Source organism: Astyanax mexicanus, chromosome 8 (assembly GCF_023375975.1).
Source record: "Astyanax mexicanus isolate ESR-SI-001 chromosome 8, AstMex3_surface, whole genome shotgun sequence".
Lineage (NCBI taxonomy): Eukaryota > Metazoa > Chordata > Actinopteri > Characiformes > Acestrorhamphidae > Astyanax > Astyanax mexicanus.
Genome location: NC_064415.1, coordinates 21,058,892 through 21,080,585, shown reverse-complemented (window position 1 = coordinate 21,080,585; position 21,694 = coordinate 21,058,892). Strand labels below are relative to the sequence as shown.

Below are 21,694 nucleotides of genomic sequence, written 5' to 3'. Positions count from 1 at the left end.
TTATATTTAGTCACTAATGAAAATATTTAGTCACTTTGAAATGTTTAACAGCAGGTTTCACAGCTTATTGGGACAATTTAGCCATTCGAGCATTTACATGTATGTAAAATAGCTTTTACACTGTAGTGTCAAACCAAACCGTTGTTCTTTATATTTTCAGGGCAGAAAAACATATATTTTATGTTATTTACATTTTACAGAAAAAAACACAATTGGATATAAAACATGTCTGTATATTGTATACTGAGCTTTTGAGCATGAACTAATTTAGTTCACATGAAACCATCTACCCATCAAGAGAGAGCAAGATAATATTGTGCTCTCTCAGACTCCAGCTGCTGATGGAATACAGCATGATCCCTGAAATTGCTGTTCTTAAAGTCACGTCATTTTAAAAAGGTTTGTAAAAAGTATGTAAATCACTAAGATAATTTGTTATTGGCATATTTGAAATAAATCAGTTTATGACACCCTTTTATGTTGCTAGGTACCTTTATTCTTTATGTGAAATAAAGAGGTACTGGTCATACAGAGTAAACTGTTCGACAGTCCTGTTTATGCATGAGGCTGCTGCTCTGGCTCCTCTGTGGATCTGCTCTCCCCATGCAGGATTATGGACAGTGCTGAGTCAAGGAAGTCTTTGTGGGCAGGACTTAGGCCTGTCATGTGTTCATTTACAGCCCTCTGCAGCATCTTGATCCCCCTTTTGGTACTGACACATCTCTTCATTTGAGTGAGGTCCATGTGCAGTTTCTCAATCTCTTCCTTCTGTTTTTTCTCAGCATCCTTCAGAGCTGTGACTTCAGGTGGTATGTAGAAACGTGCAGGGGGTTCAGTTATGTCATGGCAGCAGATAATGTAGAGAAAGTCTGATGAGGAATAAAGAGATGAGGCGTGGCGTGGAACCTGGAGGGGAAAGAGATAGCAACAATCAACCCTTAATTCTAATATCAAACAATTATTAACATTCCACCATGTTAGCCAAAACCTTTTGGACTTTAACATTTAGCCGAAAGTCAACAGCATAGCAACCATTTTAACTTTTCAACGTTATTAGCACACTTTTCCAAGTCAACTTAAAGTTTGTTTACAAACTTTCCCTTTATAGTTTTTAAGTGGTCTCTTATTTTTTTTAAGTCCATGCACTGAACTCAGGGTTGGCGAGGCTCTCCTGACATTCCAAATAGGAAATCTGACCTTTGGGAGCATTCCAGTTAAAATTTCCTTCTAGAAACCAGAAAATTCTCAGACATTTAAGGATTAAAAAGGCTATGGCCTAAAATACAAACAGGGCAAGTGAGGAAGTGGTAAATACATCTGCAGACATAACTATTTCCCTTTGACACACTTTAATCAGGATTTTTTTTTTAAATAAACTCACTTGAACTTTGAGCCTCACAAACACAGAGCTGCCCCCCAAGTGGCCTGGTAATCGGCCCCGCGATCCACAGCCACAGCCTTGCACCTGCTTATCTCCACACTCAGCCTCCAGCAGAACCAGTGTGTGGTTCAGCCCACACCACACATTCACTGGGGCCATGGGAATGATCACCTATTCAAAGGAAGGCAGAGTCATTGTTAATCCTTAATATTCAGTCATTCATTGTTTGATTTATTATTTAATTACATAGAGATGCATAAGAGGAACAACTCACTAGCACTCCACCACTGTGCTAGTGAACAAGTATGTAATTATAGAACTACAAATGGATTGGTGAAAAAGCTGAAAAAATGGAAAATAGGTGTAGAAACAAGGAGGTGGCCATGACGGTATGCTCAATTCTTGTAGATAAACATAAATACATACTGCTTAAATGTCAGATTATAACTTGAAATGTGCACACATACATATCATCACACGCAACCACACACACACACACACACTACCAGAGTGGGCTCGGCACGATCAATCTTGTCTCCAGTTCCTAACTGGCCATGGTGGTTGCAGCCTTGCATGAAGATCCTTCCACAGTTATCCAGCAGACAGAGGTGGTTAGGCCCCAGAGAGCATTTCACCACCTGCAAACAAACAAAAAACAACGGGCACTGAAACTTACTGTACATCACTGAGCATGTTATCATTCAGCGTACTCTAATCTAATCTGCAGTCACTTCAGTCAGTTAAAACATCCAACTACAATGAAATGATAACCCTTGTCTAGGATCTGTAGAGGTTTATAAGAAAAAGACGCACCCTGGATGGCAGACGCAGTGGGTAAACCATTTCAGCACCAATGGGATTAAAACCTTCATAAGTCCCAAACAGCTGGCGGAGCGCTCCTGGAGAATGCACTTCTGCAAAAGCTGAGCCGTCAGCTATGAGAAGAAAGAACAACAACAAAAACAGAAGGGACAAGATTGTCAGTATAGAAAATAGATTATTTTGCATTAATGCATGAAGTTATACAAAAAAACACAATGGTAAGCAAAATTGCTGTATTTCAGGTACTGTAGATGTAGCTTGTATACAGTCTACATGTACAGTGTGTGACAGCGACCCTGAGGATAAGGGTGTGGCCATCATTACCCGGCAGTCAGGAAACACAGAGATACCACTACACAGACACAGGGAGTATATGAACTTAAATGTACCTTTATTTAGAAAAAATGCCCTCCGCCACACCCAAACAAACAGACTCAAAAAAGCATAACGATAGCCCAGTGGGGCTCTAGTCGCGTACGTTTTAACACAGTTTTGGGTCCGTTCTGCCTTTTTTAAAGGTTTTTATGCCTGTCCCTAAGCTGGCTGCCTAATCAGTCCAATGCAAGTCAGCTGGGACAGACAGGGGCTGCGCTTCCTGGTGTGAGGCGGACACACGGTTCCTCCACCTCTGAAATTCACAAGTAATAAATAACTGTCCACTGTTGGAGCTAGGCCTTCAAAGCAACACTATGTAGCATGAAGGAAGAAAAGGGTTGTTGTCGATACTCCATGCTTGGCATGCTGCTAACTTTGGAGAAGAGCAAAGGAACTGCTTAACCCTGTGCAATTGGAGTCATTCTATAGTCCATTCTCTGAAAACACAGTCCTGTATTTCCCAGCTCATCCAGAAAAACGTGTCTTCAGGGGTGGCTTAAAGCCCAAATTACTGAAGGAGGAGCCCAGAAGCAACAAATGCCAATAAAGTTTAATGATCTTGCTTCAACTGTAAAAACTGACACCTATAATAATGCAATTTCTGCTGTCAATCACTGAGGTGTGTAAAAGTGTGCTTGTGCTAAGATTCCAGTGTGTAGTTATTTTTTGTTCATTCTAGAATAAATTCAGACTAGTAACATATGTCTTGAACTCCACAAAATCAGAGAAACTGTGGTTGTAGTGGTGAATTTACTTATTTAAATTTAATTTTACTATTATGTTGGTGGGTCGAAAATCTAAAGCCTTCGGTCGATTCTGATAAAATGATTACAATGTTAACATCATTTGATGTGAAGTTTTACTTACATGCACATTTGTGTGCTGTCATTTTCTAATAAAACATGACGTAAAAAAATGTAATATGTAATAACCCACTGCATTTTTGTTGCTATGTTGAGGAGTGCATGACCTTACCTTTAATATACACAGTGCTGTTTGAACTGGTGTGGAGCTGTTTGACTGGAAGGTTTGGCAGTTGACAGGAAACTGTCTTTGGAGTCAGCTCCGTGGTGTAGGAGGTCCTCCTGCTGTACATAGTTTCATTTAAATGCGCTGAATATACTATTCCATCATCTGAAAAAAAGACATCAATAAAGTAAACTGATTAGCAGGACTAAAAGAAAGCTACATTAAATAGATCACTTTAATCAAAGTGACTGACATTAACATTACTTTGACATGCATGCTGTGAGGAAAATAATGTATAAAACGTGACTCTATTCCCTTACGTTCTTTGGAAATTAAGCCAAAATTGTCTGCAATGTTGGCAAATTTGCAACCAGAGTGTGTGCACTGCAAAAAACAGAGGCATAGCTAAACACATTTACTCATTAGGAAGGCCTATTAGAGTCATTAAAGTCTCAGGCTGCCTTCATTGAGTATACGGTGCAGTGTAAAGTACCTAAAGTAATGTGAATATTTCATAAAGTGCATTTTTACAAACAAGCAGAAAATGATTTGAGGCAGCATGGTATTTTTGCTCATTGCCCAATGCAGTCCTCCACGAGGACGGTCGTTTCCGGTTGAGAGTATGCTGTGTGCGATTGGCTTGTTGTTTCTCACTAGTGTGTGTGTAAGTGTGACTCAATTCATTCATTTATTCCTTGATGGGATAAGCAGATTGAGCACATCATTCTGAAACCTTTTTTTTTCTGAGTCTTTCTACAGTCACTATAGAAAGAACAGAAAACATATTCTACCATGCACCCTGAAACTGACCTGTCAGCAGCAGGATTAAGCGACGGTTCTCTGACCCACTCAGTCTGAGCTGTGTGAAGAATATAGTAGAGTGGAAAGAAATATAACAAACTCTTTCATGGGTGTCCCACTCGAACACCTCCACAGTGTCACCAACAGAGCCTGGGTTTCCCACAGACTCTGGAAGTTTGCCACTGCTCTCTCCCAGCGTTAGCACATAGATGTAATGGCGGAGGTTGTGGTTCCAGCGAGGGTCCACAGCAAACTAGGGGACAAAGAAGAGAGAGAGAAAGTGCATATTTGAAAACAGGATATTGTTACTGTGACTGGAATTAGATCATTCTTGAGGGTCTTGGAATGGAATGTGTATTAATAACATGTTGATTAATATATTAAAAATTAGGTCATGATTTAGTAGAGCCTCCTTGGAGAGAAAAGCAAAACAATAAAAAGAAAAGATAATGAAGAAAAAGAAGAATTTTTGAAAAAGCAATGAGCCTTTTTTCTGTGGTAAACATCTGCACTGACATGCCAAAAGTCATGGGATAGCACAAAGTAAATTGTTAAGTGTTAAGTTAAGTGTTACGTCAGGGGATGGATGGAGTGCCTTGGAGTGTCCACACCTGTATAAAGAGTGTTGGTGGATCCTCATCCACAGTGTCACGTGTGCACAAGGAATATGTCATAAAAGGCTGAAATTACCACGCACAGCAAAAAGTGCAATGGGTGGTAGTCTAATGATCGGGACTGGTGGCTTTTGCCAAGAATTGTCCATGCGAACAGAAAAGCTACTCTCGCAGAAATTACATCCACATTCAATGAAGGACACCACTCAGGCATATCCCACAAGTCAGTACAGGAAATATTAATGGTTATTTTACCATATTTATCTCTGCATAATCAAACCATAATTATATTAATCAAGATGGGCATACACCTAGTACAGCACACTTACATCTATGGCTCGATAGCACAGTACTGAGTAGCTGTATGGCCTTGACCATGGCGCTCTTCCTATGGGGGTGATGAGCGCAAAGATAGTGCCATTGTAGTCCCACAGCAGGGTTTGTTCAAGTATGGCCTCCACCCTACGGAAGCCCAATGCCAGGGAACTGTTGAACAGATGGACCCCTGTTGGCCGCCGAGCCCTGGCATGCTGCTGATGCAATCCAATACGACGCACACCTTTGTTCAGGCGCTGCATGGCAAGGCCCTGGCTCACTATGTACAACAGGGATGAGACAATTCACGTGATTGACATGATTACCATTTTTTATCGTCGCTACTCTGTAAAGCAATGAACCCAAATCGCATTCATACTCACTCTTTAGGATGGTGAACCTCCTCCAATTGACGTCTTTATTGTTCAGAGCTGGGCCAATGAATTGCCTCCAGTAAAGTCTCTTCCACACTGCCTGGCTCAGGCTCAGCTCGTGAAAATAACGGCAAGTGGCTCCAAAAGAAACCACATCCGTTGCAGAGAGATTAAAGAGGATCTTCTCGAGCTGGGGATGAGAATGTTGGATTATTGAAAATGATAATATAGATTTATGTTGTTCAAAAAGCATTAAAGCAGTGGTACAATTGGTACAATTAGTGGTACAAGAAGCATCCCAAAAGGGTAGGCTTTATTACCTCATCGATTTCGCTGCAATTACAATTACAAATATAGCCGCAAGCGGCAATCATCGGGTTCAAGCACCAACTTGCACAATGGTGCCTACTGGAGCATTGAATGGTGATGTGTAAGAAGGTCTAATATGATTGGAGATGCCCTGTCATTTAGAAATTATCAAGTTTTTCACCTGTTATTAATGTTGAGCAGAGGCCTTTCAACCTGATCAGTGCTTAAATTCACATGTAAATCTAGTGAACTTTGTAGGATATTCATTAAGTGAGTTAGAACTAGTCAAAAGGTGTCTACATGTTATTGGTATTGATCAGGTGGCTTCAACCAGAATGTTCACAAAGTGGTATTCAGATTGACCTTTGAACCTTTGCAGAACAAGCTGAAATGTTTGACCAAACAAGTTTAAATTAACACAAAGGAGTGAATGTTCTGATATGACATGTAATTACGAAGTTATTATAAATCTAGTTCTGAATTAAATGGCGCTTCATCAAGCACCAACTAGCACAATGGTGCCTACTAGAGCATAGGATGGTGATGTGTAAGAAGGTCTAACACAATTGGAGACATTCTGTCACATTTAAAATGATCAAAAGTCTTTCACCTGTTATTAATGTTGAGAAGAGGCACAAAGGAGTGAATGTTCTGATATGACATGTAATTATAAAGTTATTCTAAATCTAGTTCTGAATTAAATGGCGCTTCATCAGAGTGATATTGTACAGAGGTCTTTAACATTGTGAGATTACAGCAAATACTGCAGAGTTACAGCAATTTAGGTTAGAAATTCCAAGGACGCACAGATTGCTTGATGCCTGGAGAGTATTGTATGTGAAATTTTCACAAATGTTTTTAATGAACATTTACCTAGAGACTCTACAGTGTGCAGCAAGACTGAAATGGAGGTGATAGGCCAAATATCCAGAGAGTAGTTTCAATATAGCTATTTTCAAACAATTAGCAATTATGAATGAACAAAGCACTTTTTAAACATAGTTGTATTGAGAAATTTGTCAGAGCCACTGTACTAAATATGGCAAAAACAATTAGATGTCAAAATAGTACAGCATGATTGACATATACTCGTTTTTTTGGAACAGCGCCCCCCAGTGGGCGGATTGTTTCAGCACTTTGCAGGTCACTACAGTGTCTCCACCTGAATTTAACTGCCAAATATCATCCAGATTGGGCAACATTCAGCCTGCCAAAATGTCTGCTGAATGCTGATTGGCTGATGGTGTTCAGCCATGTTGATTGATTAAGTTGCCCTTTGAACATCCTTTAGAGGCTGTATGATAGATTCTGCATGCAAAGTTTCAACTTGCTAGGTTGCACGGTTGCTGAGAAACAGTGCTCCAAATTTACCTCTTGAAGTGAATGGGGCATATATCCGGAAGGACTAATTTGCATATGGCGGACATATTGTTTACATATTTCAACTTTTTCTTAATGAATATTGAAGCGCATGCTCTCACGAGTGTTTTGATACCAAACATGCCAGGATTGGTCAGAATTCCTAGGACTAGTTTGCAAAAGTAGGTTTTGCATATTATGCAAATTAGCACAAAATCTATATAGACGGAAGTGCATGGTCCAAATTGGAAAGTTGTTGGTATTGACCCAAGGAATCCATCAAAAAAAGAATTTTGAATGTACATTTTTGTTGTCCACCGAGATGCACTGATCCTACATCTACCTACCAAGTTTCATTTCTCTATGACTTACGGTTTAGGCTGCACAACTGTTTTTACAGGAGAAAAAGAATAATAATAATAATAATAATAAGAAGAAGAAAAATCTTAGCAAAAACAATAGGGTTCTACGCACCTTCGGTGCTTGAACCCTAAATATCAAGAATTGAAATAAATAAAGTTTTTATCTGTAATTTTCATAACTTTACATTCTTTTGTGTGTTAAGTGCTTAACCAGATAGACACAATACATAGGTGCACACTTTGTTACAGTGCTCTGGTGGTACCAAGTGATGTATTTGCATAAATCGGGTTATAATGTGTACATGCAAACATGGCTCGGCTATGGACGCTGGGCTGTCCTTCTTTTGACCGATAGCTGCTTTATTAAATAGCTCCTCCACACACACAGTGTTGAGAGCAGGGGACAGAAAGTATTGTATCGGTTTGTACAGTATATTTTCAGAAAGAACACGATATGTTTTACACATCCGAATTTGGTCTTCGTATCTTAAACATTGTGACATACACGGGCGTGCAAATTCTCCCCATTCATTTTCAATAGGCAAAAAAACATACCGGTATGTCCGATCAAAAAGCTGTATACAACACGCATCGCACCATCAAACCGCAGTTGGCGCGGCGAAGAAAGCGCCTATAATAATAATAATGCTTATGCAGAATAACAGTATAGTTGCGGATTGACTAGCTAACATTATTGTATGTACTATACAATAGCTTATCAAGCTTGCTAACATTAGATAGATAACATGTTTTGCAGGAGCTGTACAGGCTAATACAACTAACAAACAGTGGGCATTAAACATAACTAATGAAATACCTGATACGTCAATAAACTGTTCCTTTAAACCCTGCTTTTACTGTAATTACCAAAAGCATCTTACCATTTCAGGTAACAATGACAGGATTGTGAGAGCTGTTTTCTCCCTTTGCTTGGATGGTGACACACTTCTCTTCCTTTTGGGCTGTTTTAAATGAGAGAATAATTATCAGATTTGTTGTAAACTCACATAACCAATCATTTCACTATTCTGTTGAATGCTTTCTCTTAATTACATCACTTACTACATTAGGTGGTGCTGTAGATCTCTCATTGCATCTGTGTTTCACAAATTTTCTCTTTCTACCTCTCATTGTTTCTTTTATTATGTTCTTAATCCAGCAGTTCTCACACAAAACACGTCCTACTCCACGAATAAACGACTGAGCAGTGATGTCATAAAGTTCTGGAGTGCACTTTTAATGCATCATCACCACACTCCATATGACGTAAACAAACATTCTAAATTCTAAATCTCAGACTGGAGCACTGTGGGATTTAGTTTAATGTAAGATTCATGAAGTGCTTGATTTTTTATTTTATTTTACTGATCTAACATAATGTTAGATGTCAGAAACACAAGCTCTGATATTTTTTCCTGCCCTGTGAAAACTACTTTTACTTGATTTTATATACAGGTATAATGTAAAATTTTATTATTAAGTAGAGTAAAAACATAAATACATAATCCTTTAAAGGTCACCTTCCGTCGTTTTTTCTTTCATTTTAAAATGTCTAGTTGTGGTCTCTAGTATGAATGAATGACATGTGAGCCGTTTTTGTAAAAAAAAAGTGCTCAGGTGTCTCTGTATAGCTCTTTTTTAATGGACTGTTTTAGGGGTGTGTCCAAAATGACCGGATTCCAGCTTTGCTCATGAATATTCATACATGCAAACAGCATGCAAATATCTCTCCTCTGATTGGCTAGGAGCACTGCGACGCCCCTCCACCGCTCTGCCGCTCACTGCCTCCCACCTCCTAACTGATGAGCGGTGATGTTGCGTCGCTTCAGCTCCGCCTCTGGGAGTTTCTCGAGCCAAGGTGGGCTGGTCTGTGAGTTTCTGCCTACATAGGCAGAAAGATAATTCAAAATTCACCCGTTTTTCGGAGGGGGGGAGGGGGGATTTCTTTGCTTAGCTCCTGCAGACAATGGGGGCTGCAAAACAGTTTAATGTGCAGGTGTACACATTCAACTCGGAGAGACCTACTGTATTCCACAAAAAACAAGAAAAATCGGATTTTCGCGGAAGGTGAGCTTTAAAATAGATGTATTATACTTATACTGACATGCCAAACGTCTGTAAATTTATGTAAATTATTATGTAAATTGGGAACCTCTACGCTGATAGGTTGTGACGTATTATTGTGAGTGAGGTTGAACACTGGTCAGTGTGTGCCCATGGCAAGGAGACATAAATTATCAGAATTTGAGCGAGGTCTGATAGTGGGTGCCAGATGGATGGGATTCTGGATCAAAAGTAATTTCTTTTTAAAGTCAAAATTTAAGTCAACCTTCACAGCTTGAACATTCAGGTCCTGTATCCTCTGCTGAGACGCATAAAAGCACCACAAAAGTGCTGCTAAGATACTACCCGCCAAAGTCAGAGCCTACTTGTCTCTTAAAGGGAATGGCAAGTGACACACTGATTGGTTTATTTCTCATTACACCCAAAACACCCCATGATTAATTATAAGAATTAGTTCATGCCTTTTGCACATTTCCAGCTGTGTAGCGCTATCATGATACCAAAAACACACTGACGCCCTAAATCTAGCTGTGCCATACGCAATTGACAGCTTGCCTAGAAATTGCTAAAAAAAAAAAAAAAAAAAGAAGAGTTTAAGAGGAGGAGAAAATACATCTGTTTGGTTATAAAAACTCTGCTAGTTAAAATAGTTCCATTGCTGCTCTGTTTGTAGCTGGGCTCTTTGGCTTGTAAGCCTGAATCGTTGCTAGGTTACCTGTATGTGGTGACGTAATACACGGGGCGCGTTGCCATGGTACACCCCATCAACAGTCTGTTTTTACACATGTCCTTAAAATAGCAATGGACTTTTGGAATATATTAAGGCTGATGGGCCTGGTGGTTTGGAAATGAGGTGTATTCAGGTTTATGGCATGTTTCTATCTTGGCAGCGGAAAACAAATTGCGTGATTGATCCTGTAAAAGAAGGTCGAAATTCACCTGTCACTGGCGCACACACAGAGCTGAATCAGATCACCCTGCGCCCTGCGCTCCAAAATACCCCATACCATCATTTCCTTACCACAGAAAAATAAACCTCACCCACAGCCTTCAGCAATCAACTATGAAAATAAAATATACTTTAAAATCTGCACAGTAACTATAAATTATTATTAGTTATATTTATTTCTGTCAGTTAAAAGGATTTATATTTCTGTTCGGTACACAGACTTAACTGTGGCTTAATATAGCAGATATATGTATTAAATGTATTAAATTATTAAATATATTAATTTAGCTTGTTAAAATCTCCTCCAGCGCTCTGAAATGTCAAATGTCTCTGAAAATGCAAAGCAAAGGTTGCAGCGCGCGCGGCATTGCGCGCATACCTCTGTCTTTTAAAAAAACGTTGTAATAAATAAGGAAAATGCAATAAACTCACTATTAAAGCCACATATTTACTGATATTTAATTAAAAGAAATCAGGCAAACTGCGCCGCGACACACTCTCTCTCTCTCTCTCTCTTTCTTTCTCTTTCTCTCTTTCGCAGCGCGGAGCTGAATTCAGCGCGAAATAATATAAAACTCAGTTCAGTTAAATAAAAATAAGTAAGGACCTGTAAGTTAATCAAATATTGTCAAATATAAAGGATAGGTTGAGGTTTTAATGAGCTGTTTCAATTAATGGAAACTGAAACTTTTATTATTCTGCACACTCTCAGAAAGCCTGTGATTGTTTTAAATAATTTTTTTAAATGAGTTTATATTATTCATTTTTTATTCATTTTAATTATTTTAATTATTTTTTAAACCAAATTATATATATATATATATATATATATATATATATATATATATATATATATATATATATATATATATATATATATATATATATATTCCCAATGATTCCCATGTCCTTAGTTTATTGGTATAACTTTGATAATCTCTTATCATTCTTATCATTTTACCTTAATTTTACTGCTATTATTATTTTATTCATAAGATATAAATTCTTTACTTTTTATGTCAATTTTTATGATCTTTTTAAAATGTCTTTTTTTCTTTTTTACGTATATATTTTATTCTCTATAGTAAATGTCAGTTTTATTTCAATTTTTTTTATATTTTTAATCCCTTTTAAACTGTAAATGAGGGTCCCTATACAGTGTAAATAATCGATTGCTTGGTTAATATTCAGTGTTGCAAACCCAGTTTTTACATAAACAGTAAGAAGAATAAAGAATAAAATAAATTTACTCTTCTCTAAGCTGCTGGTTTATCTTCACAGCCTGAAGGCGCAGTCAGTTTCCTGTGCTCTTAAAATAGGAATGAACAGAAGTCAGTCTCTTAAAGGTAATGACTACAGACACACTGATTGGCTTATCTCACATTATGCCCAAAACACACCCATGAATAATTAAGGGAATTAAAACACACCCTTTGCCGTTGGAGCTGCGCAAGGCATATTTTTCGCACCCTCACATACCAAAGACATAGGACACGCCCCTAAATCCAACTGCGCAAAGCGCAATTAACTAGTGTGCTATAGATCGTTAAAATAGGGCCCATGGAGAGCTTCGGTTACAGTGCATTACCGGCTGATAATGGCACTTATTGAACGCCTCTCAGCCAATCACAATGCAGGGTCGGAACTAACTGTGGTATAATTGAGGAAGGTTGGCAAAATGATATAGGAAGCCCAATTAAGTGCCATAACAACCCATGACCCAAAAACCTAGACCCCATTCAATCCAAACGAATCCCCACACAAGCATTTTAGCTGGATATTTCAGCATCCAAATGGTTCTATTTCAAATGTTGCTTATATAATGTAAGACCACTGTAATTAATAAAGAACCATTGAAAAAACTTAAACCTTTTTTAATGTTTTGTAAATTAGATTTGTTACTTTAAAGTCTCGTCCTCTCTTGCTGCCTTTTACCCGGCTTTTACCTCTCCATCTATTATGCATCCCTCTATGTGATAGCGTTCCAGAGCACTTTCTGTGTCTCCTGCACCCATCTATCCCACTCCCATCTCAATAAACAAAGGGAGTAAGTTCATTTTGAGGCACTTCTCGCCATGAATATTCATAACCGACCTACATAACCAACCGCTGACGTAATGTCACTGAAAGTGGCAAAGAGCTGATGAATGACTGTCAGCTCCTATCTCCTCATTAAGTACTTGGTGAACTGGCAGTCTGCAGCATATGCATTCCTTTCCCGTTCTCCTTCCTTTCTTTCTCTTCCTTGAAGATTACGCAACACTGATTTTACTGGAGACCGGGATGACATCACACTTTCTCACGCTCTTTTATTCCTTCTTTCTCTTCCTCTGTGCTCCCTCGATCCCTCTGTTCCTCTTTCCCTTTTCCCTGAGGAATAATGGATCTGGATGATTTACTGACCCACTTTTTTGTCCTAGGCTGATCTGAAGTCACACAACAAACATACATCCTCTAATTACTTAAGTCAGTATGAGCTCACCGCACAGGCCTTAAGAGATGAAAGGCCTGTGATTACTGTATAGCTCAGCCAATGTGCTTAGATGTAAATCCAAATTATTGCTTAGAGTCAGCACTTTAACCCCATGGTCATCATTTAATCAAACGTTTATTGTGCTGGGTTATTGTGTACCTTGTTATTGTGCAATGTTAGTATAAGCCACAGGATATAACTTGCTATATGCCATGCCATGCTATATCTCCCTCAGTACGGACACAGTGAATCTAAAAGCAAACTATTGGCCACAGACAGACAGGGATAGACTAAACACTGTTTAGCCACTAATTAAGAGGTTAGAGTAAATGCTATGGCTATGCACTAAAACACTGGTTATGAAATGGACACAGGGACAAAGCACTCTTCAGAAATAGTCCAAAAGCTTTTGTGTAAAAAACATTAATGCCCTACACATGTACACACAGTCAAACACATAGAGACATAGTGTTAATCACCAAACAGTGCTATGTGAGAAGAGTCTTAATGGAAAACAATGCAATTATTGACCAGTTATCTCATTCTGTTTCTTTTTCTATCTATTGATGCTCCTAACCTGTACATCCCTTAACACTATCAGGAATGTTTGCTTTATTGTATATTCTCTACCTTAATAACTGCTGTGTTCACATAATGTATGTTATATGCTGACACTGTATACCTATATGCAATAGCATACTCTACATATTTTCTCATCTCTGTCACACACACAAACACCCACACACTCAGAAAGTGTGGACACTGCACTGTCCTATCTGTTAATTGTACAATTTGTGCCGTTTGTTTAATGTTGCAACATGAAACAACACCTAGAACAACATCATTACCCTCCACTATGTATATAAATGTAAAATAATTGACTTTCTGATTTTTGGTGTCCAGGATTATTTGGTTATTCAAAAGCCAAAAAGGCTTTATAACCTTTTCGTTCGTTGTAGAATACTCTGAATTGATATATACATACAATCTATCCAATAAGGAGATCAGTTTATTTGATTTATTTGGTATCATAGATTAGGAACAAGACCATCATATAATTTATAGCAAAACGTTTAAGTGAGGTCAGTTTCAGTCAGGCCTGTCAATCTAAACATACCACAAAAAGTGAAAAGAAAAATGTGTTTGGTAGATTATTTCTTTGTAATAACAATGCTTTTTGGCAATACATTTTATACTGTTGGAAAGCCTGTTATTTTCCTTTTTGACTGATGCCACATTTGTAAGGAATATGCATTGAAAAAATGACCAAATCCTCTCTGTCAATGCCAAACAGCTTAATCTGCCATTGACTCATTTGGTGTTGGATGATCTTGGGGTGTCATCTTCTTGGGAGGCCCACTTCGCAGCATGTTTCTGACACCCACATCCACATAATAGGGAACTTGACCTTCAATTTGGAGACACTGGTACTAGGGCTCACTCCAAATAAAACAGCTTTTTGTTGTTTGAAGTTGCCCTATTGCATGGACCCTATCGAGATCAGTCAAACAATCAGATATGCCCATTCTTGGAGCAGACACCTGCTGACCACTGTAGCAGAGCCTATGCTCACAGGTGCTGAAGCACCTGGTGGTCATAGAAGGTTAAAACTGTCAAACACAAATGTTTTGGTACAAAAGCATTGTAGGGCCACTACTGAAAAAAATAAAACCAGTGGACTTTAAGAATAAACTCATAATCTTAAAGACTGAATTCATACTGTTTTGAGAATAAACTCGTAATACTGTGAGAATAAACTCATAATATTATGAGAATGGTGTATGGAATGGCATTATGAGATTAAAGTTGTAATATTACGAGAATAATGTCGTAATATACAACTTTTTTTTTAAGAATGGTCCTAAAACACTGTAATAAGCCCTGTCCGGAATAAAGTCACAGAGGACCCCCATAAAAGAGAAAATTACCCCAGGAACCCCTGAGAAACTAATCCCATCCAGATAAGGCTATAGTTCCAATGCCAGGGAAGACTTGGCTTATTTTTTTCTGGGTGCAACCCACATACTCAGCTCTATTGCTCATCCCACAAATGCATATTCCTTACAAATGTGGCACGCCTTAAAAGGAAAATGATCAGGCTTCCCAACGGTATAAGATTTATTGCCAAAAAGCATTGTTACAATAAAGAAATATCAAATATACCAAACACACACTTCCTTACTTTATGTGCAATGTTTTGTAACCCCGCCCTCTGTTCACAATGACCACGCCTTCCGTCCACAGTAGCCACGCCCCCCGCCCATCCCTCGGTTCTCTCGGCTGCAGGGCCAGATTGACAGTTAAGCTAAGTAACTCCGGGCGGACCGCTGCCGCTGCTGCTGCTCCTCGGCTAACTTTATCAAACCCTACACGCTGGATTTAACATCGTTTCCGGATTACTCCGCACCTTCCTTATGAGCGCTCGCCCTGCTGAAGTAGCAGCGCGGGGGAAATGAAAGTTTGAGAGCGGCTTTTTATCGGTATAAAGAGGAAAATCGGGGGATTATTTGTGTTTCATGGCTGCTGGGGATGGGTCCCAGCTGCCGGCGACAATAGCGGCCAGCAGGAGCGTGGAGAAGTCCCTGGAGGAGGCGGCGGCCAGCGGAGCTTTAGTATTATCCAACCGAAAACTGAAGGAATTTCCGCGGACAGCTAAAAACTATGATTTGTCCGACATTACACACGCAGGTAAGCAGACTTAAGCGCCCCGAGAGAAATGCAGGAGGGGAGGCAGTGTCACACAGCCTCAGTAATTCACTTCCTTTGTGTGTGTGCTAGTTTTCACCTGCTCTCCATTAGTTAACGTTAGCTATCTATCTAAACCAGGGCTAAAGCTAACTTACAGCCTATAGCATAAGAGCTGTTTATTACTGTTAAACTAGCTGTTATTTTATTGTTGCTAGGGAGTTATCTAACTAACTAGATTTGCTATGTTTACTTGTTGGTTAACTTTAAAGATGTTTAGTGTGACAACACTGATTCTAACAGCTGCTTCTATCTATCTATCTATCTATCTATCTATCTATCTATCTATCTATCTATCTATCTATCTATCTATCTATCTTTTTGTAAGATTACATCTTTTAACGTCTTAAAAGTAGGGCTGTGTGATATGGTTCAAAACTGGTATCTCGATATGTTTTTAGCTGAAAGGCGGTATATATATTTAAGTATTTTTTTGCTGAAAGGCAATATACGATGTATATCTCGATATTTTTTTATTAAAAGGCTATATACTATATACATCGTTATCTCTATTTTTGCTGGAATATGATTTTCAAGATATATCTCAATATTTTTTAAGTTGAATGGCTATTCGATATATATCTTATTTTTTAGCTAATGGTGACATGTGATATATATCTCTGAGGTAATTTACAATATATGTCTATTTTTGAGCTGTAAATATTAATATTAATATTAATATTTTTTAGATGAAAGCCTGTATGCCACATATATTTTTAAATTCCTGAAGGTCATAACAAAACGACACTTCTGAGACAAAACTACATGTTCCAAGTTTTATACAGGCACTTTTTTTTATATACATTCAGCCTTTAGATAAACATAAGCATTATAGTAGAGATGGAGAGATCAGTCAGCTTTGTATTGGTATCAAAAAACTGGGAGCAAAGGAAAGGAAGGACGATCTGTCAAAACTAATTGGAACAAAACACCATCTATATTGATATAAATGTTACTGTCCAATCTTATATCTTGTATGAAACTTTATTGATAATTCTTAACAACGTAATATATTGCCTAGCCTTACTTAAAAGTGTACAGTTAAAGTTAGTTAACCTAGCCAGCTAACTACAGTGGGGATTTCTACCCCCATTTTCTTTCTTTCTGCTTCGCTTAGTACCTTCAAAACATCTGCGCTCACTTCCCTTCCTGTTGTGAAGTGAAGTGGTGTAGAGACCAAGTGTTTCGAGTGGATTAAGTGAGAGATATATAACATATATGGCCATCTTTCTACTTCTCCCACTTTCTAGTCCAAACTTTCAGCGTCCAGATCACAACAGATGATGGTTAGAAGGTTGTGACTCCTCTCAGACATCCTGACTTTGAAATGGAGAAGATTGCTTCATGGTTGAGTTGGTTTGAAATGCATCTTTGTCACACATTGTGATGCTCTTCTCAGCAGTTCACACACTGCACAGCCATCTGCTCCTCATGGTGTAGGCCTGAGCTTGAAGAGGAAGTGCTCTCTCACGCGCACACACAATCTTACAAATGTGCTAACAGATCCTTTATACTTCAATACGTAGTTAGACCCGATTGGTGGAGATGCATAAAGTGGTTCAGGGAAGTGGTGGCACAGTAGAGAGAGCTGGGTCATAGATAACAGGGTTGTGGGTTTAATACCCAGGTCTGCTAGCTAAGCCACCACTGTCTGCTCTAGGGTAAGTGCAGTAAACATGGTCATATTGGGATATGCAAAAAGCACAGGGTTATTGATGACAGGGTTGTGGGTTTGATACCCAGGTTTGGCAAGCTGCCATTGTTGGATCCTTGAACATGGCCCTCAATCCTCGCTGTGCTGAGGAAAGGCTGACCCTACACTCTGACAATGTATGTCTCTTTCATCTGGCATATGCAAAAACTTTTTTCTGGGATAGTAGTGGCTTAGTGGTTACAGCACCAGTTTATTGATGACAGGGTTGTGGGTTTGATACCTGGGTTTGGCAAGCTGCCACTGTTGGGTCCTTGAGCAAAGCTCACCACTCTAGACATGTGTGCTTACTATATATCACTGTGTGTGTGTGTTGTCCACTGCATGAATAGGTTGAAAGTTGGAGGCTACTTGTGGCCATTTGTGTCTGACACTAGTATTGCAAATATGGATGTCTTGTTGTCTAGTTCTTGGTTGTCCAAGATCTTCCTGTTTTTTCTTCTGGCTTCTTTGTGTTTCTTCTTAATGGACGGTTTTGCAGAGGATCTAAATAATGCAGATGATGTAAAAGCCTCTCTCTCTCTCTCTCTCTCTCTCTCTCTCTCTCTCTCTCTCTCTCTCTCTCACTCACACTCACACACACACACACACACACACACACACACACACACACACACACACGCACACACGCACTCCTTTTTGGGCTACTATGTGTGTGACTCAGCATCCCCTGTGATGGACTATGTAAAGTCCCGTCTACCCATTCCGTTTTGTTCTATAGGCAACTCGTTTCCAGACAGTGACTAGATGGAGGAGTCAGTGACTGATGGGCAAGATTGCACTTGTCAGGTGCAGACTCAGATAGAACCTTCATGAATGTTTAGATGTGGGTAATCTTTGTAAGTATCTGTGGCAACCGCATAAACATTGCTACAGAGATTAGCATGTTGCTGTAGCAACGCTGCCCACCACGTGAAAGCCATTTCCTGACATGTTTGAACCAAACATGAAGTGATGGAAGACAGTGATGGAGATTTCCCAAACTATTGCAGCTAGATTGACCTATTTGAACATTTGGTGGTTCTCCCAGGATTAGGTGTGGTGTCCAGTGCAATACCCCACCTTTTTTAAGCATTTTATTCAGCAGTAGCTCTTAAGTAAACTTTTAAGATGTCTTTGACTGGAGTTAATGACCAGGTTTCTTCCTACCATTATGAAGGTAGTAGTTAAGGCAGGCGAAGCAGTGCCATTGAGAGCCATTATAATGGAAACTGAGGTTGAATGTTGTGTCTATACATTGTTTAAGTATTAAAATGTCTGTGAGCATTCATCTAAAACAACACATACACTATATGTCCAAATGTTTATGGACACATCTTCTAATTATTCCACTTTACTACTTTATGTTGCACTCCTGTCTGACAAAGTTGTATAAATTCACACACATAGCTGTTGCCAATAGAATAGGACCCTTTTAAGCCAATAAACATAAAACTGTTGGTACCATGCCTACTAACCCAAATACCTTTGGGTTAGATTGGGGAGTTTGGGATGTTGTGGGTTGGTTATCATCCAACATTTTGACCTCTTAACACTGAATGCAATCAAATCCTCACAGAAATGCTCCAAAATCCTAGAATTAAACATTACCTGGACTGTAAGCAGCTGTTCACATAGTGTGGATTTATGCAAAAGTATTAAAATACAACAGTATTCATTTGTCATTGCAGTTAAAAGGAGCATAGACTTTAGCATAGACATAGATTGGAATTAGGGGAACAATATGCAAAAAAAATTACACTATCATAATGATGTTTTACAGAAACAGATTTATCAAAAATCTTATGTAACTAACAGTGGAAGGACAATCAGTTAAAAGATGTGTGAAACATGGACAAATTGTAACCTTAAACAGATTCAATATATAAAGACAGAAATGCAAATAATAAAACATCTACAAGAATAAAATAAAACATCTATTTAAAAAAAAAATCCTTTTTTATTTATTCTTTCACCTTTTTACATTAAGAAAAATCCCTACAATTATCAGTTAGGTGACTACTAGATTCTGTTGATTGTAAGCAATGACAGCATGTTTAAATTAGCTATTTCTTTTAGACGTTCCTAAGCATTCCCTGAGGCTGTCACCATCACCTAGCTCAGTCCGTCCGGCTCTTCTACACAATGAGCCTGCATGTGGTACCTCCGTGTCCTAAAACACACAGTAAAACTGGTGAAAGTGTTAGTTTGTATGCTAGGCATTAAGGTTGAGCTAATTAGCTCCATGACAAATGCTAGCCTTGTGAAGGCCGGCCGGGGTCTATGTGCCCATGTGTGTCGCAGCATATGGGTCCGCGGAGAGTGGGGCCCACTCTTTGTTCTTTCTCTGATCTCCCATCACGCATGTACACAGACACTCACACGTGCACGCACTCATGCGCCCTCCACTCCACCCTTTCTTTCTTTCTCTCTCTCTCCTGAAGAAGATTGCTCTGCAATATGGACTAACTTCCCCCCAGGAAGGTCAGAAATTCAGTTCTGTGTGTAAGCATGTGTGTGCTGTGCTGGGGAACAAAGCTTGGTTTCATAAGGTTGGACCCCCTAAGTACGCCTCCCTGTCAAAGCCCAAGACCTGGCCGCTACTGGACATTCATAATAAAGCCACTGTTGACTTGCACTTGCGGCAACAATAAATGCTAGGCTGTTCCTTTAGAGACGCTGGGGGATAACCAGGTATAAGGCAAGAGCAGGGAATTAAAAACAAACAGAGACAGGAGGAAAGATAGAGCTAGACTGAAACGGAATGAAAATGAAACATTCATCTAGGACAGACAGTAACGGTTAAAGGAATACTCCTGTACTTTATAGTGCAGTCAGTTGCCACAGACAATGATTTACATAGGTGTAGTAAAAGGACAGAATTCAAGTTGACTCAAACACTTTCAGTAGAATATAATACCATAGAATAGCATTTGCTCATTGACTTCTACTATACACTGACATGCCAAATGCCAAAAATGGAACAGCAGTATGGAAATTGATCATGAAGTGTTCATACCTGTATAAGCTGTGAGTTGTTATCTTGTGCGTGAGTGTGTGCTCATGGCTAGACTATGTAAATTATCATTCAAGTTTAGTAAGGCCTGATAGTGGGTGCAAAGTGGATGTGACATTCAATTTGTATGAACATTTAACATTTCTCGATCCAAAGCATCATGTGTATTGGCCCTGGAAATTCTTCATAGAAGGCATTAACACTCACAGCGCAGTGGATGATAATGATCATGACTGGCAGCGTCTGGCTAGAACTGTCCTGCTGGTCAGTGCAACTTTCCTTTGCTTCAGTGGGAGATTGCAGAAGTATTAGCCCATTGACTTTTGTTGTATGTATTCAGAAGGTCTGTATATTGGCAAGATCCTGGCGTTACGATACTTATCACAATACATTAGTTATGACTTAATATACTGCGATACTTCAAGCAGGACCATATATTGAGATTTTCTAAATCTAATTTTAGATACGTTGTTGCAGAACATAATATCACAGTTAGGGTTGCAGCGGTAACCGGTTTCACGGTATACCATGGTATTAAAATGCACGGTTATCATACCGTGTGTGTTTGCTTATTACCGGTAAAACGCAAGCCAGCGGAGAAACTCACCCGCGCATGCGCAACTCTGCTCCGCTTCAGCTGCTCAGCACACAGCGGTGAGAACAGCAGAAAGTGCATCAGACTAAACAAATCTCCGTCCGCCTAAAAAAAGGCTAAACTAAAATCAGCAGTGTGGGACTATTTCAGAGACCCGCCGAACGCACCCGAGGATGGGTATCCGATTTATAATCAATGTGGCCGTAAAGTCACAGCTAAAGGTGGACATACGTCAAACCTGTTCTCCCATCTCCAAGAACACCACCCCGCCATGCAGCGCAAAGTATGTGTTTAGTTTATAATTTTAATCTGAACCTAAATAAAACCTCTTTGTAGTCGTGCACAACCCATGCGGTAAGCGCCCGCAAAAGCGCCGAGTTATCCGAAATTTGGGCACGCAGGTACAGGCGTGAAGTTCGTGCTACGACGGATTCACGTGTCCGTGTAAAGGTGCTCGCCGGACTGGATGTGAAAGACGCCA

At 39.2% G+C, this 21,694-nt stretch overlaps 2 protein-coding genes across 4 annotated transcripts in view; one reads left to right on the top strand and one right to left on the bottom strand.

The window, feature by feature from the left end:
* Window positions 1-473: 473 nt before the first annotated feature.
* LOC111194385 (F-box only protein 24) lies at window positions 474-8,881 on the bottom strand. Of its 2 annotated transcripts, none has more exons than XM_022678442.2 (10): window positions 8,735-8,881; window positions 8,563-8,643; window positions 5,661-5,841; window positions 5,292-5,557; window positions 4,358-4,601; window positions 3,554-3,712; window positions 2,195-2,316; window positions 1,888-2,019; window positions 1,382-1,552; window positions 474-906 (listed from the first exon to the last, which is right to left on the bottom strand). In XM_022678442.2, exons 1-10 carry the CDS (start codon window positions 8,810-8,812, stop codon window positions 556-558), a joined length of 1,785 nt encoding a protein of 594 aa, XP_022534163.2. In that variant the 5' UTR covers window positions 8,813-8,881; the 3' UTR covers window positions 474-555. The 2 variants fall into 2 exon arrangements, with proteins under 2 accessions (XP_022534163.2, XP_022534164.2); XM_022678443.2 differs by having other exon boundaries at window positions 8,744-8,881.
* A 6,572-nt stretch (window positions 8,882-15,453) lies between these two features.
* lrch4 (leucine-rich repeats and calponin homology (CH) domain containing 4) overlaps window positions 15,454-21,694 on the top strand; it is a 56,549-nt gene continuing 50,308 nt past the window's right edge. For both annotated transcript variants that reach the window (XM_007242054.4, XM_007242053.4), the window contains exon 1: window positions 15,454-15,855. In XM_007242054.4, coding sequence (XP_007242116.3) covers window positions 15,684-15,855 — 172 coding nt within the window. In that variant the 5' untranslated portion in view covers window positions 15,454-15,683. The remainder of the gene's footprint in view (window positions 15,856-21,694) is intronic.